We start from the raw sequence: 15,735 nt of genomic DNA, 5'->3' as shown, positions 1-15,735 counted from the left end.
AGCGCGAAATTGATTCGAAAAATAACTCGAGGAATCGCGAGAAATGGCAAACCAAAACAAACTAGCCAACGTCAACAAAGTTTGACAGTTCGCGAAAAAAGTCTCTGTTGAGAGAGTGTTTCTGAAGGGGTTGGTTGGAAAATGAATGATTCCATGCCAAAACGCATGCATTTTAAATTTATCTACATAAATTCTTTAAAATTTATGTATTAACAAACTTAAATTCAAGAAATTCAAGACATTAAAAAAAGTAAGAAATTCAACAAATAAAAAAAATAGATTATGCACAAATTACAAAAAATGAAAAATTCAAGGAAAAAAATAAAAAAATCGAAAATTCAAGAAATTTAAAATAAAGAAAAATGACAGTCTAACAAACAGTCAATTTTAATTTTAAAAAAGAATGATAATCATGAAACTTAGTAATTTAAAAAAAACAAGGAATTTAATTGAATACATAAGAAATTCATAAAAAATCAGAAATTCCAGAAATTAAAAAAAAAACACTAAGAATCAACAAAATCAAGAAATTAACAAAAATATAGAAAATTAAGAAGTTTAATAAAATAAATCAAGAATTTTTTTTTTTCAATTGGGTCCTAAAATGAGGTTTAAATTTGTGATATTATTGCTCATAACGATAAAGCTTATTTTTCTGAGTACAATAACTCTTTGAACGACCACAAAGGATTTAAAATGGATTTTTAATTGAATTTTGAAAAATTAACTTCATGGTCCTTCTTGACAGAAAAGGTCCTACTTGACAGCTCGTTCCAAGGGGACCATAGTTTATCAATCGAAAAAATGTTGTCTTGTCAATATTTTTTTTTGCATTAAAATAAAAAAAAGTGATAAGAAATGGTTTTTAATCGTGTTTTTTTTTACCGTTTTACATAGAAATTTACTTAGGGCTTTAGTACCCAATTGGGTCCTAAAATTAAGCATAGATTGCTGATATTATTGTTTACAGCGATAAAGCTTATTTTTCTGAGTACAATGACCCTTTGTACGACCACAACGAGTTTAAAATGGATTTTTAAATTAATTTTGAAAAATTTACCTCGCGGTCCTTCTTGACAGAAAAGGTCCTACTTGACAGCTCTTACCAAGGGAACCATAGTTGATCCATCGAAAAAATGTTGTCTTGCCAATATTTTTTTTTTGCATTAAAATGAAAAAAAGTGATCAGAAATGGTTTTTAATTGTGTTTTTTACCGTTGTACATAAAAATTTACATAGGGCTTTAGTACCCAATTGACGTTGTAGGAATTTATGAAATTCATAAAAATATCCGAATTTCAAGAATTAAAAAAAAAATAAGAAATTAAAAAAAATCAAGCCAATTAAGGGGTTGCATACAGGTATAAAATTTCAATATTTCATAATTTCGAATATTTATTAAATCCTTTAAAATGATGAATTCCAATCAATCTTGAAAGTTTCATAAAGATATGTCATGATTTAAGTGAGTAGAAGACGATTTAAGTTTAAACTATTGCCATGCGCAAAGCGGACTGTCAAACATTGTGAGCGTTTTTCTCGAAACACCGGGTTGATTTACGGGTGCCACGATATCTCGAGATGGGATGCACCAATTTGGCTGAAATTTGGAGTGAAGACTCTCAAGACATATTCCGTGTGCATGACGAAGCCCGATTTTGAAATTTTGTTAAAAAAAAAAATACAAAAATCAAAAGCTGACGAATTTTTAAATGAAAAATCCAAAAAAAAATTATCTTTAATTAAAATAAACTTTTTTTTAATCGGCCTTCGTCATGCACACGGGACCGGTTTTATGAGTCTTCACCAAAATTTCTATCCAATTTGGTCAAAGCAGTGTTGAGATATCGTGGCACCAGTTTTTTGAAACTGCTATCTTGGCAAATATACAACCAAATGTGTTCAAATTTATTTTATTGATAGATGAAAATGTATATCTTAATGCCCTGATAACTGATTTAAAAAAAGTTTAAGCGTGTACTCAATCCAACCTCTGAAATTTTGCCGATTTACATGTATGTAACCCCTTAAGAAGTTAAACAAAGATATTTAAGAAATTCATAAAAAATCAAAATCTCAGAATATAAAAGAAATTCAAGAAATTCAAGAAATTCAAGAAATTCAAGAAATTTAAGAAATTCAAGAAATTCAAGAAATTCAAGAAGTTCAAGAAATTCAAGAAATTCAAAAAATTCAAGAAATTCAAGAAATTCAAGAAATTCAAGAAATTCAAGAAATTCAAGAAATTCAAGAAATTCAAGAAATTCAAGAAATTCATGAAATTTAAGAAATTTGAGAAATTCAAGAAATTCAAGAAATTCAAGAAATTCAAGAAATTCAAGAAATTCAAGAAATTCAATTCTTCCAGAATTTCAAGAAATTCAAGAAATTCAAGAAATTCAAGAAATTCAAGAAATTCAAGAAATTCAAGAAATTCAAAAAAATCAAGAAATTCAAGAAATTCAAGAAATTCAAGAAATTCAATAAATTCAATAAATTCAATAAATTCAAGAAATTCAAGAAATTCAAGAAATTCAAGAAATTCAAGAAATTCAAGAAATTCAAGAAATTCAAGAAATTCAAGAAATTCAAGAAATTCAAGAAATTCAAGAAATTCAAGAAATTCAAGAAATTCAAGAAATTCAAGAAATTCAAGAAATTCAAGAAATTCAAGAAATTCAAGAAATTCAAAAAATTCAAGAAATTCAAGAAATTCAAGAAATTCAAGAAATTCAAGAAATTCAAGAAATTCAAGAAATTCAAGAAATTCAAGAAATTCAAGAAATTCAAGAAATTCAAGAAATTCAAGAAATTTAAGAAATTTAAGAAATTTAAGAAATTCCAGAAATTCTTCCAGAATTTCAAGAAATTCATGAAATTCAAGAAATTCAAGAAATTTAAGAAATTCAAGAAATTCAAGAAATTCAAGAAATTCAAGAAATTCAAGAAATTCAAAAAATTCAAGAAATTCAAGAAATTCAAGAAATTCGAGAAATTCAAGAAATTCAAGAAATTCAAGAAATTCAAGAAATTCAAGAAATTCAAGAAATTCAAGAAATTCAAGAAATTCAAGAAATTCAAGAAATTCAAGAAATTCAAGAAATTCAAGAAATTCAAGAAATTTAAGAAATTCAAGAAATTCAAGAAATTCAAGAAATTCAAGAAATTCAAGAAATTCAAGAAATTCAAGAAATTCAAGAAATTCAAGAAATTCAAGAAATTCAAGAAATTCAAGAAATTCAAGAAATTCAAGAAATTCAAGAAATTAAAGAAATTCAAAAAATTCAAGAAATTCAAGAAATTCAAGAAATTCAAGAAATTCAAGAAATTTAAGAAATTCAAGAAATTCAAGAAATTCAAGAAATTCAAGAAATTCAAGAAATTCAAGAAATTCAAAAAATTCAAGAAATTCAAGAAATTCTAAAAATTCAAGAAATTCAAGAAATTTAAAAAATTCAAGAAATTCAAGAAATTCAAGAAATTCAAGAAATTCAAAAAATTCAAGAAATTCAAGAAATTCTAGAAATTCAAGAAATTCAAGAAATTTAAAAAATTCAAGAAATTCAAGAAATTCAAGAAATTCAAGAAATTCAAGAAATTCAAGAAATTCAAGAAATTCAAGAAATTCAAGAAATTCAAGAAATTCAAGAAATTTAAGAAATTCAAGAAATTCAAGAAATTCAAGAAATTCAAGAAATTCAAGAAATTCAAGAAATTCAAGAAATTCAAGAAATTCAAGAAATTCAAGAAATTCAAGAAATTCAAGAAATTCAAGAAATTCAAGAAATTCAAGAAATTCAAGAAATTCAAGAAATTCAAGAAATTCAAGAAATTTAAGAAATTCAAGAAATTCAAGAAATTCAAGAAATTCAAGAAATTCAAGAAATTCAAGAAATTCAAAAAATTCAAGAAATTCAAGAAATTTAAGAAATTCAAGAAATTCAAGAAATTCAAGAAATTCGAGAAATTCAAGAAATTCAAGAAATTCAAGAAACTCAAAAAAATCAAAAAATTCCAAAAATTCAAAAAATTCTTGAATTTAAAAAAAAAATAGGAAAATTTTAAAATTAAAAAAAAAATCAAATATCAATAATTTTAAGAAATTTAAGAAATTAACTAAATTCAAGAAATTCAAAAAATTTAAGAAATTTAAGAAATTCAAGAAATTCAAGAAATTCAAGAAATTCAAGAAATTCAAGAAATTTAAGAAATTTAAGAAATTCAAGAAATTCAAAAAATTCAAGAAATTCAAGAAATTCAAGAAATTCAAGAAATTCAAGAAATTCAAGAAATTCAAGAAATTCAAGAAATTCAAGAAATTCAAGAAATTCAAGAAATTCAAGAAATTCAAGAAATTCAAGAAATTCAAGAAATTCAAGAAATTCAAGAAATTCAAGAAATTCAAGAAATTCAAGAAATTCAAGAAATTCAAGAAATTCAAGAAATTCAAGAAATTCAAGAAATTCAAGAAACTCAAAAAAATCAAGAAATTCCAAAAATTCAAAAAAATCTTGAATATAAAAAAAAATTAAGAAAATTTTAAAATTAAAAAAAAAAATCAAATATCAATTATTTTAAGAAATTTAAGAAATTAACTAAATTCAAGAAATTCAAAAAATTTAAGAAATTTAAGAAATTCAAGAAATTCAAGAAATTCAAGAAATTCAAAAAATTCAAGAAATTCCAGAAATTCAAGAAATTCAAGAAATTCAAGAAATTCAAGAAATTCAAGAAATTTAAGAAATTCAAGAAATTCAAGAAATTCAAGAAATTCAAGAAATTCAAGAAATTCAAGAAATTCAAGAAATTCAAGAAATTCAAGAAATTCAAGAATTTCAAGAAATTCAAGAAATTTAAGAATTTCAAGAAATTCAAGAAATTCAAAAAGTTCAAGAAATTCAAGAAATTCAAGAAATTCAAAAAATTCAAGAAATTCAAGAAATTCAAGAAATTTAGGAAATTCAAGAAATTCAAGATCACCAATTTATTTTTTCAGCTTATTTTATCTACAGATAATTGAGAAAATATTAAAGGAATAAGCCGTTTGGAAGCCGTAAATTTTAATAGAAAATTCGGCAAGGAAGGGTATTCAAAATAGAGAAAAAAACTAATATTCTAAATAAAATTTTAAACAAGCCAATAAGCACCCATAGGTTTGCTTACGAATCTTGAAAAGTAAATTTTTAACACTTTTTTAAAAGCATTTCAAAGTTATGGATTACTGAACTGATTACTCTAATTTATCATTGATGCAATATTTGAGCAATTGGCTTCCAGTCTCTCCCATAATTGTTGTCTGCACGTACGCGTCTAGCCGTGGCCACTTTCGCGAACGTGTGACGTAGCAATAGCCCGTATCATCCGGCCAACTACAATCTCGCGGATAACGGCGCTTGTCCTGTCCACTCTGTGCGAATTAGTATATAAATCCGTACCGTCACTGACCAGGAAGCTCATTCGCGAACAAGTTGTTCAAGCTAATTCAGTTGATTAGTGGAGGAAAAAAAAAATGGTCGAAGTCCGAGAGTTTACGCGCCAAGAGGTGGCCCTACGTGACGGCAAGAACGGAAATCCCACGTGGGTAATCATTCGGGACATGGTGTACGATGTGACGCCGTACTTGAATGAGGTGAGGTTTTTTTTTTACAAAAAAATCGAAGAATTGATCTTTATAAAGAATTTTGACAGCATCCTGGTGGAAGTGAACTGATCGCCGATTTTGCTGGCAAAGATGCGACGAAAGATTTTGACGATTTTGGACACTCGGGCACGGCGATGAGTCAGCTGAAGCTGTACAAAGTCGGCGAACTGAACATGGTAAGTAATCTCTGGTTCCGTGAGTTATGACCTACCTTACTTTGATTGAGCCAAAAATTGATTGCACGTACGTAGCTTGGCTCAACGTAATCTAGTTTGATTGCTGGGACGAGCATTTTCTCACGATTTGATAAGAGTCTTGCTTGTCTGTTCCTAAAAATCTCTGAAATTTCTACTCGTGCGTTTCAGTAGAATTTGTTATCATTTGGAAAAAAAAGTTTATTATTGGTTTCGCAAAGTAAACGATAGTTTGATACCCTTAAACTGATAAGAATCCATTTATTTAATATTTCACAGTGCGATAGAGCTAAGTTCCAGAAGAAGGGCTCGGAGTGGCTTCCGGATGGGGCTTGTGTGCTTCCCCCCAAGAGCAAAAGCAAACGGCGAAGGTTTATTTTCTGCGGTTGAGTACAATTAGCCGTTTATAGTTGGTAATATTATTTATTTATATACGTTAGTCACTTAAAAAATATACAGTAATAAAATACAATAGAAGTAACCATTTGTTTGTTATTTAAACATCAGTTTGTAAATAATTTAATTGATTCATTCTTGAACTCGATATTTATTTTATGTCATGGGTAAATTGGGTAATTTGTAGGGAAATTTTGGAACTATTGAAAATTGAAAAAAAGATTACCTCACATCGTCACTGTCGTGCTAACTTGTCGCACGTGCATTTTTTGCCAAATTGAGTTATGAACGCTCACAATGCCTCACCGTTTGACCTTCACAGATCCCCAAAATTAAATTTCAATCCTGAGATTGATTCAATAAAAACCGAAAAAACTCTGTGCATTTTCGTCACTTTTCATATGAAAGAAGTTTGAATCTTGTCGAACTATTTTGACACAGCCTGAAAATTTATGTAAGTGCGACAACTGGCCAAGGGGATTATAGTCAGTCAACTACTGTATACATTTTTAATTATACCTCGGGACTCCGGCAACCAAATTCAACTAATCTTCAGGACAATGCACAAAACGGTCAACTAAACAAAACGTGTTTGTTATTGTTAACATTGCGTGGTCTCGTTTTTGTTTATTCAAGGACAAACCAGGCTTGCCACAAATACAGATTTTTTTGGCACATACCAAACACTCAATCGAGTATAACTTTAAAAAATAATATTCTTACCAAAAACTGAACATGCCAAAAGATGCTAACAATGTTTATCTTTTTGGCCAATTTAACAAAAACTGCTCAAATTTATTTTAACTGTAAAAAAAAATTCGTTTGTGTTTCGGGCCTGTGCTGAAAAATCTGTATTTGTGTCAAGCCTGGGACAATCATTAAAATGCGTTTTTCTCGGAGCGTCAAAAAGCGACGTGCGACAAGTTAGCAGACAGATTTTTTCTTAACTACCATCCTGGGTGCTGAATAGTGGTTCGCGAAACGGCCTTAATTTTGAACTGTCAAAGTGGAACCAATTTACTGTTCGTCAAAAGTAGAGAGTATTGATATTGATCAATAAAAATTGTTTTTGTTTTTTTGCAAGAATGAAAAATGTGTGGCTTTTGAGGATCTGGAGTTGGAGTCAAGAAATCATAAGAAAGTTGAAGGCGAGATCGTAATTTTTAAAAATTATGAATGGAAGTTGTTTATGGAGTCGATGCGGCTGTATCCATCCAGAAGCTGTCTACATTGTTTGATTCCATTTGAAAACCTGGTTTAGTGAAAATCTTCTCTGTTTGTTGGATCAGCTTCGCTAGAATAAACGATGTTTATTCGCAGGACCAGGAAGAGCTGCAGGATTCCAAAATCAGCCAGGGAATTTATCTGCGACATCGCAGAAACCCTCACCGCAGTTCTTCGTCACCCGTAGAAAAGAAAAATCTCTTCTATCCCATCGAAACGTGGCAATTTTCCAGCAAAAAATGCCAAAAACTAGACAAAATATAACACATACTACTGATTATAAAACATTTACCAATAAAATAAAGTCATGCTTGTGCTTGAACAGCCTCTTACTTTGTAGATGTAAACAAAGTGGGATCATTCGAAAATCACGTTACGCATTCTCTCTATTCAGCACCCAGCTACCGTCATCAGCGAGGGGTCATACAAAAATGCTACCCCTGAGTGTATGTGTGTTTTTTCAGAATATTCTAACAATTTTCTATAACTTTGATAAAAATACAAAATCGAACAGAAATTTTCTGTCAAGATACAGAACAGACTCGTTAATTCGAATGGAACTGCCTTCGAATCAGTGAATCCGAATTCGCTAATTGTAACGACTGGCAGCTGTCAAAAGCACGAAATCACGTGCTCGGAAATCGACGAACAAAGCGGTCGAAACATAAACATTAGTTTGACAACTTCGTTTTGACGTTTGAGTGCTTTTTAATTCGAATACGTTCGAATTAGCTAGCATTAGTGGACATTAGAAGTAGCGAAATTCGAATTAACGAATCCGTTCTGTAGGGGAGAGTGGGGAGACTTGATCCCCGGGGACACTTGATCCCAAGCCTGTATCTCGTCAGCATGTGGGTAAAACAATTAGCTTTGTTCTAGAAAGTTGTGCGAAATTAACTAAAACTCAATGTAGAAAACAAAGAAAAAAATTAAAAAATGTTTAGATTGAGTTACACACATTTTTCTAAAACTAGCTGCAAAAAACTTCCAAGAGATCTTTTTTTCTTTTTTTGATATGCATAGTAAACACTAAAAAATTATTCAAAAAAATATGTTTTATATATGAATTGTTTCATAAACTTATCAACTCCAAAACCCTTACGCATTTGATGTTAAATTTATCGTCCTACTATTTTTACAATCAATTGTTTAAAAAAGTGCGTTTAGGGAGAATTGATCCCTGCATTTTTACAGTCACTGGAATCAGCCTCAAGATTAATTGATTGGGCTGGGTTTTCATACATAGTTTCCTTTAGTATAGTTGTACATAACTTACTGCAGTTTGAACCTTTTTTCAAAAGTTTTGTAAACAAAAATTTCCAGCTTTTGTAAACATGCTTAATTTTGGTCTAAAAAGTAATATTTTAAGTTTTTAAATATTTTTCATACTAAACTTGTTATATTTTGAACACAAACGTACAGGTCTTATGTGAAATTGCTGTAACTTATAGATAATTAAAAGTTTGGATGAATAAGAAACATTTTGCTTAAGATTTCTTCAAAATGTTGAAAGGGGGATCAAGTTACCCCTAACATTTTTAAAATGCCGGTTTAAAATATTTTTTCAAAACGCTTGGCATGATTCGAAGAGTTCATCTGATGAAATACCCTTATTAGCCGAACATAGATGAATGTTTAAGCTTTCAATTCATGCAAAAAGTTTATAGTTTTGTGAGAAATTTACAGAGTTATGTACGATACAAAAAAGGGGATCAAGTCTCCCCACTCTCCCCTACAGATTTTCTAAAGAAAATCTATTCACGCAGAAATATGTTTTGTAGAATCAGCCTGAAGGAGGTTTGAATCAACAAAATTTTTGTTGAATATAATCAACAAAAAAAAAAAAAAATGCGTTGAAACATACCTTGATTTACTCAATTCCACAAAAGTCTTTTGTTGTTTTGAAAAAGCTGCTTTGACGGTTAGCGTTGATTCAACAAAAATCTTGATTTTCAAATCAACAAAACGTTTTGTTGATTCAAATATGCCTTATTTTTCTGCGTGATGCCATTATTGTATGGAAGGTTGCAAAAACTGAATTTAGTGTTTCGATTATCGGAAGTAAAATTTTAACGAGGACTTTGAGTCTAGACTGTACTTGAAAAATGTACCAATTTTCGAAAAAAAATCTTGTCAATTGATGAAAACGGATTTGATAAAATTCCAAAAAATTACAATTATTTCATTCAAATTATATTAATATAAAAAGCTTAGCTTCTCTGTTAAAAAAAAGCCTTTACAACATACACAACAAATCGTATGGTCAAGGTCCGGCGAAAAACTTTAAAGTAAGCTCAAATAAGAGCAAATCGTGACCAATCCTGTTAAAGTCAACCAAACCTCTACTCTTTTCTGATATTGATCATTTGACCTTGATGTTACAAACTCTTCCACCTGATTTAGTATATCCAACTGTTCTGTATCTCTCTGATCTTCAAAACTAGCAGCCAGTTGTGCAATAAATTGTTCTCCCTCTCGGCCGTATAGCTTTCTACTAGTTAACAACTGCCACAAAGCTTTGCTATTCTCCATAAACTCATCATATTCCAAGTTATAGCGACTCAACCCTTGCAAATGAACTCGCTGAAGTTCAGCCATTCCTTCAAAGGTTGCGGGATCGAGCATTCTTAGATGAGTGTTGGAAAGATCAAGAATTCTCAACTTGATGTTGTGTTCGAAAGCTCTCGGATGAATCTCCACGATTGGGTTGTGGGAAATGTCCAACTCTTCCAGGGCCGTCATCAGACGGAAGCTTTGCGTTGAAATTTCGGTGATTCCGCAGTGCGAAGCATCAAATTTCGCCGCTGAAGATTGTTCGAGAATGGGGAGTTGTGGATCGAGTCCAAGCGATGGGTTGTGGCTGAGATTCAGGGTGATAAGTTTGGTGTGGGAGGACAGGAGCTGAACGGTTAGGTTGGTCAGCCGGTTGTACTCGAGGGATAGATGTTGGAGTTTGGGATTCGATGAGAATAGATCAAACGAAGCGATCTTGGTGATGTGGTTTTTTGAGAGATCAATCGTTCTTAGCGCCGGAAGTTTCGAGAAAGTGTGTTCATAGAGAACGTGGATTCCACACCGGATGCAGGAATAAGTTTGTAATGTTTTGCTGTACAAAAATGGTCGATGATGAGGTAATGAATAGTTCGAGTTGTTGTTCATGTTTAGCTGGGTTAGTGATGAACAATTTTCATAAACTGCAGGATATACGAACGCCACGTTACGGTTGGAGATATCAACTGTTTCGTTACATGGAGGAAGATTCTTCTTGTTGAGAGAGATACCATTCAAAGAATGGTCCGGGATGATGTGTTCAAATTGGTTCAAGGGATTGCCTCCTGCAGAACATTCCCCTCTTAGATTGAACACTTTGTAAAATTGTTTCATTTTGAGAAGCTCTTGACTCGGCTGTAACGGATTATCATCAATACACATAATTTTAACTGTGTTTGATGTAAGATTAATGTCTGGAAAAGCAGTTAGATTGTTATCATCTAGATTCAATCTCCAAAGATTTCTGTTGTTAGCGAATGTTGTCGTATCAATACTAGAAATTTTGTTACTTCGAAGATCTAGTGCTAGCAGTTTTGGGAGAGCGTTAAAACAGTTTGAGTTCAACTGCACCAAATTACATCCAGCACAACTCAAAACTTCCAAGCTATCACTGGCAATCTCCAACCACTCTAAAGGATTCCCATCAAGGTTCACATAAACTAATCTACGATTCTGACTGAATACTTCTCTGGACATCATAGTTATCCTGTTACCCTCCAAATCCAACTTCTTAAGACGTTTTACCCGTCTAAACCACTGCTCAGCCAACATCGTCAAACCACACCGTTTGCACTGAATCCACTCAAGATTCGCAAAGTCCAAACTCAACTCATTCAGCTGAAAGTCCACATTTCCACTGGCAGCCAACATCACCAGATGCTGCATCGTCTCCAACTTCATCTCGTCATTAATCTGCCTTATCTCATTCCCACCAACCATCAAATAGTGCAACTGATTCCGGTTGAACGCATCACATGGAACCGTTTTCAGCTGATTCGACGCCAAATTCAGCGTCTTCAACCGGCGCAACTCGGCGAACGTTTTCGTATAAATCGCCGTAATGCCACAGTGCTCACAGTGATAGTTCAGCAGATGGTCCTGCACGAGAAAGGGCGATCCATCGGCGGGAAAGTCAAACTTGGCGTTGTGGCTCATGTTCAGGGTTGTTATCGGCAGATGGGCCGGAAAGTGGCGCGGATCGAGACTTGTGATTTTGCAGTGGCTCATGTTGACCGGGTTTGTGAAGCGGTTCAGGCAGGGCTGGGCTTCCTCCGGGTACACCGAAAGGGCAGACATTTTCGGGATGGACCTGAAGTTTTGGAAAGCTTTAATTGTCTCAATTTGTTAACACTATAGATATATTTACCACTGCACAAGAAACAAAATGTTCAATGTTGTAAAAGCCATATGTTCGTTCTCTGGCATACAACGGAGAGATTATACTGGGTTGAAAGCTTTGCTTCAACTGACTTATGGCTGAAAGCTATTTTGCACACGGCATGTATCGATATCTCTATTTGCATAAGCTTATCTGAGAGAATAGTGACCGAGCCAGTGGTAACGCTTCCGCCTCGTAAGCGGTAGATCGGGGTTCAAATCCCGGCTCGAACCAACACAACTGGTGATCTTTTCTCTTCTGGATTCGATTGCTTAGTAAAGGGAAGGTAGTGTATCGTCACAAACTGGACCATATCAAGACACCTTAGGAAGGCGACCTATGGAATGCTAACATTAAGCATAACATGTTAACATTAAGTTGATTAATAAACTGTCACTGAATCCGCTTTGTAAATGCCGGCCCCGATACTCTTCACGGGTGTTCCCCTCAGGAACAGGGAAAGATTTGCTTATCTGAGAGAAACCCTTTCCGGTATGCTAGGTAGGGTAATATCTAATCATATTCCAAGAATCGTAGCTTACAAAGGTTGATCAGAATATTAATTGTTGGGATAACTGGAACAGTACTCTGGCAACACTGCCATGCCAGCCAGAGTATTTACACTGGGCTCTCCGGTGACAACTCAGTTGTCATCCGGAGATGTCAACAACAGTCTCAACTGTTTTTAATCTGTTGTTATCGTCATTCATATTGTGATTCGTTCTTGTTCGTCCAGATCTTGTTCTGTGTGGTCGTGGAGAATGTCTTCTCCCGACCTGTGTAAATAAATACTTTTAATTCGTTTACGTCGTGTTTTATTCGTGGCCGGTGGCCACGATCAACTCCGCGGGGCACGTCGTAACAGTGGCGACGAGGTGTTCTTCGCGAGTTTGACCCGGTTCGATCACCGGACAAACTTGCTCCCCACGCGGGGGAAGAAAAGTGCGATGGAGGAGGCAGCCATCGCGTTCGTCGTGGATGCCGCCAAGGATCCGCCTGTCAAAACGGCGCAGCAGCAGAAGCTGCCGACGGACTTCATCCTGCCAATCCACCAGCAACTTCCCCAGCAGCAACTCGTGACCAGCAGACTCCAGCAGCGGCTCCAACAACAACATTCGCACAGGTGCGACCCACAGCAGCGGTTCCAGCAGCAACCGGTGAGTTCGCAGCGATGTCGTCAGCAGCCGTGTGGAGCGCACCAAGTGGCACGAGCACCGTCCTCCTCCGATGGTCCCGCCGACGCGGTCGACTTCCGCTTGCAGTTCAACCCGCGGAGGCTGCACGGAACGAAGGGTGAAGGACACGCAGCCGGAACTTATCATCCCGGCGAAACATCCAACACGTCCGATGGCGTCCATCAACGCTCTCGCCGTCGAGGGTAAGGTTGGGTGTGCTGACGTCATAAAGCGGGTTTGCCACGTGGCAACGGCACCCGATGACGTCACAGCAGTGCATCACAGCACAACCACGAACCCGGTCCACATCAAGGCGCACCGGTTCCTACTTCGGCGGACGCAACCGTCTGCGGCCAGTGCCACCAAAAGTCCCCGTCGTTTCTCGAGCGTTAAAAAAATTGAAGGGGGAGAGAAAGAACGCACTGGAATCTTCAAGGCTGACCAACCCCAGCATCACCTTCAGCTGGGCAGCAACGTTCGGTCGCGTGAACAAGCAGCAACAACGTCATCATCCGAGTCGTCCGCCAGGTGCAGATCAACATGGTGTCGACTCATCGTTCACCAGTCGGGACGTTGTCGTGTTGCGGCCGTACTACCAACGAATCGATGACGACGCGTTCAGCGAGGCCAAGTGGCATCCATCAAGGTTCGTCGCTGTGGGTCCTGCCGGTCCGGTCCATGATCCGGATCTGTTCGTTGTCATCTTCAACCACATCTTCCGGCATCCGTGAGGTGCAGCAGCACTGACGATCTTCCTGTTCCCGAAGACCGCTCCAGTGACTCAACCCACAACAATAAAAGGGGGAGATGTTGGGATAACTGGAACAGTACTCTGGCAACACTGCCATGCCAGCCAGAGTATTTACACTGGGCTCTCCGGTGACAACTCAGTTGTCATCCGGAGATGTCAACAACAGTCTCAACTGTTTTTAATCTGTTGTTATCGTCATTCATATTGTGATTCGTTCTTGTTCGTCCAGATCTTGTTCTGTGTGGTCGTGGAGAATGTCTTCTCCCGACCTGTGTAAATAAATACTTTTAATTCGTTTACGTCGTGTTTTATTCGTGGCCGGTGGCCACGATCAACTCCGCGGGGCACGTCGTAACATTAATATTGTCATGACTCATGGCCAAGAATACAGTTCTGAATACGGAGTATTTTTTAGATAGTTTTCGAATTCAATAATTAATATTTTATGAAACTAGATTTTATTTGCAAACCAACTCTACTTGTTATTGTTAATTTTGATTTATCATGATTTTTAAAATTCCAAAAAAATTATGTACTTGTCGCGAATTCCGTTTTTGAATTCATTTACACGATCCTTTTGTAAAGTCTTGAATATTAGATCTAACAATAGTTTTACTTTTAAATCTTTACCTGGTAACCGCTGTATACTAACAGAGGCTATCGTTGCCCTTAAACAACAAATTAAAATTACAGTTGATAAAACTCTCATTTTGTTTATAGTTATAAGTCATGATCAATTATATCATCCTGCCACAGCTACGTGGTACGTTTACGATTAGGTTTTTAGAAAATTTAACTTTTGTTGAATATTGTTGGGACATTTTTTTCTCTCTCCTAGATAGTAGCCAATACTTTTTGAAGACATCAACATCATATCTCGCAGCCTACGACTTTTACGACTAATTTTATCACAAGCAAAAGCTCAAAACTTAGTTTTTTTTTATTGTAGCAATTCATGGTTATGTTTTAGAGAAAGTTTATGTTCGGAGCACTTTTAGAACTTTTAATAATAAACATTTTATTTTTTTTTATATTGAATTTAGACCTACTAATCGAAAGTTACAGCAATTTTAAAACTTAAATATCTCGAAAAGCGCAAGCAATGCACTGCGGTCCAGATCGCAAAATTAAGTGGAAAATTGATTTTCCAAAAAAAAAATTGGAGTTTTGGTCTTCTAAAGAGTTGTAGCAACAGGAAAGGTGCAACTTTTGATATAGTTGAAAATTAGGGTGGTTCGCGATTAGGGTGATTTTGAAAATTTAATATTTCAGGAATATTTTTGGGATTTTTTGTTTTCTAGAAAGTTGTTGAACTTGACAATCTAAGCAACTTTGTCGAAGACACCAAATTTTTATCTCGTAACCTACGCCTCCTACGACCAAATTTAGAGAAAGCATTTGAGCGAACCATCAAAAATCAGTTTTTTGAACGTAGCAATTCAGGGTAAAGTTTTAGAGAAAAGTGATGTTGGGAGCACTTTTAGAACAAACATTTTATTTTTTGACATGCCAATTTGGAGTGTCAAAAGTTACAACCATTTTAAGGTAAAAATGATGCAAATTTAAAACATGAATATCTCAAAAAAGTGCAGTCCAAATTTTAAGCGCGACATTGCATTCGGAAGGGGAGATCTAGCACTACAAACGTTGCAAAAATCTCAGGGGTTAATGTATACACAAAAACTATTGTTAAAGCCTTTTCTTCCTTTATGTGGTCCTAAACATAAAAAAAGCCTTAAAGTGTGTGATTTTATAAAAAACACAACATAAGAAACACAAAACTTATTGTTTAACAATTGATTACTTTTAATTTTTTTATTAAAAAAAATAAATTTTAGCTATATTTTTAATCCTTTCGGTTTTGTGGAGAAAGTTGGAAGTGAAAGGGAGGAGGGAGGCAAACCTTTGAAATAAAATTATAATTT

The 15,735-nt window shown here is 34.4% G+C and overlaps 2 protein-coding genes across 2 annotated transcripts; one reads left to right on the top strand and one right to left on the bottom strand.

Annotated features, from left to right (window-relative positions):
* The first annotated feature begins 5,458 nt into the window (after nt 1-5,458).
* Nucleotides 5,459-6,316, top strand: LOC120428985 (cytochrome b5). Its single transcript, XM_052710144.1, has 3 exons — nt 5,459-5,629; nt 5,689-5,817; nt 6,115-6,316. Exons 1-3 carry the CDS (start codon nt 5,510-5,512, stop codon nt 6,223-6,225), a joined length of 360 nt encoding a protein of 119 aa, XP_052566104.1. The 5' UTR covers nt 5,459-5,509; the 3' UTR covers nt 6,226-6,316.
* Nucleotides 6,317-9,685: 3,369 nt separating this feature from the next.
* On the bottom strand, nt 9,686-11,964 carry LOC120428982 (toll-like receptor 6). The gene is made up of 2 exons (XM_039594121.2): nt 11,873-11,964; nt 9,686-11,815 (listed from the first exon to the last, which is right to left on the bottom strand). The coding sequence occupies exons 1-2, from the start codon at nt 11,929-11,931 to the stop codon at nt 9,739-9,741; spliced, it is 2,136 nt and encodes a 711-aa protein (XP_039450055.1). The 5' UTR covers nt 11,932-11,964; the 3' UTR covers nt 9,686-9,738.
* Nucleotides 11,965-15,735: the final 3,771 nt, after the last annotated feature.

The sequence above is a fragment of the Culex pipiens genome, chromosome 3 (assembly GCF_016801865.2).
Source record: "Culex pipiens pallens isolate TS chromosome 3, TS_CPP_V2, whole genome shotgun sequence".
In the NCBI taxonomy this organism is placed as follows: domain Eukaryota; kingdom Metazoa; phylum Arthropoda; class Insecta; order Diptera; family Culicidae; genus Culex; species Culex pipiens.
This window is presented reverse-complemented; position numbering and strand designations above follow the sequence as displayed.

Bases quoted from the DNA above. Each gene is read 5' to 3' on its own strand.
- LOC120428982 (XM_039594121.2), bottom strand. From the start codon at position 11,931: ATGCCAGAGAACGAACATATGGCTTTTACAACATTGAACATTTTGTTT. The intron at 11,816-11,872 runs GTAAATATATCT...CCAAAACTTCAG, and splicing joins ATTTTGTTTCTTGTGCAGTG to GTCCATCCCGAAAATGTCTG.
- LOC120428985 (XM_052710144.1), top strand. From the start codon at position 5,510: ATGGTCGAAGTCCGAGAGTTTACGCGCCAAGAGGTGGCCCTACGTGAC. The intron at 5,630-5,688 runs GTGAGGTTTTTT...GAATTTTGACAG, and splicing joins TGACGCCGTACTTGAATGAG to CATCCTGGTGGAAGTGAACT. The intron at 5,818-6,114 runs GTAAGTAATCTC...AATATTTCACAG, and splicing joins AAGTCGGCGAACTGAACATG to TGCGATAGAGCTAAGTTCCA.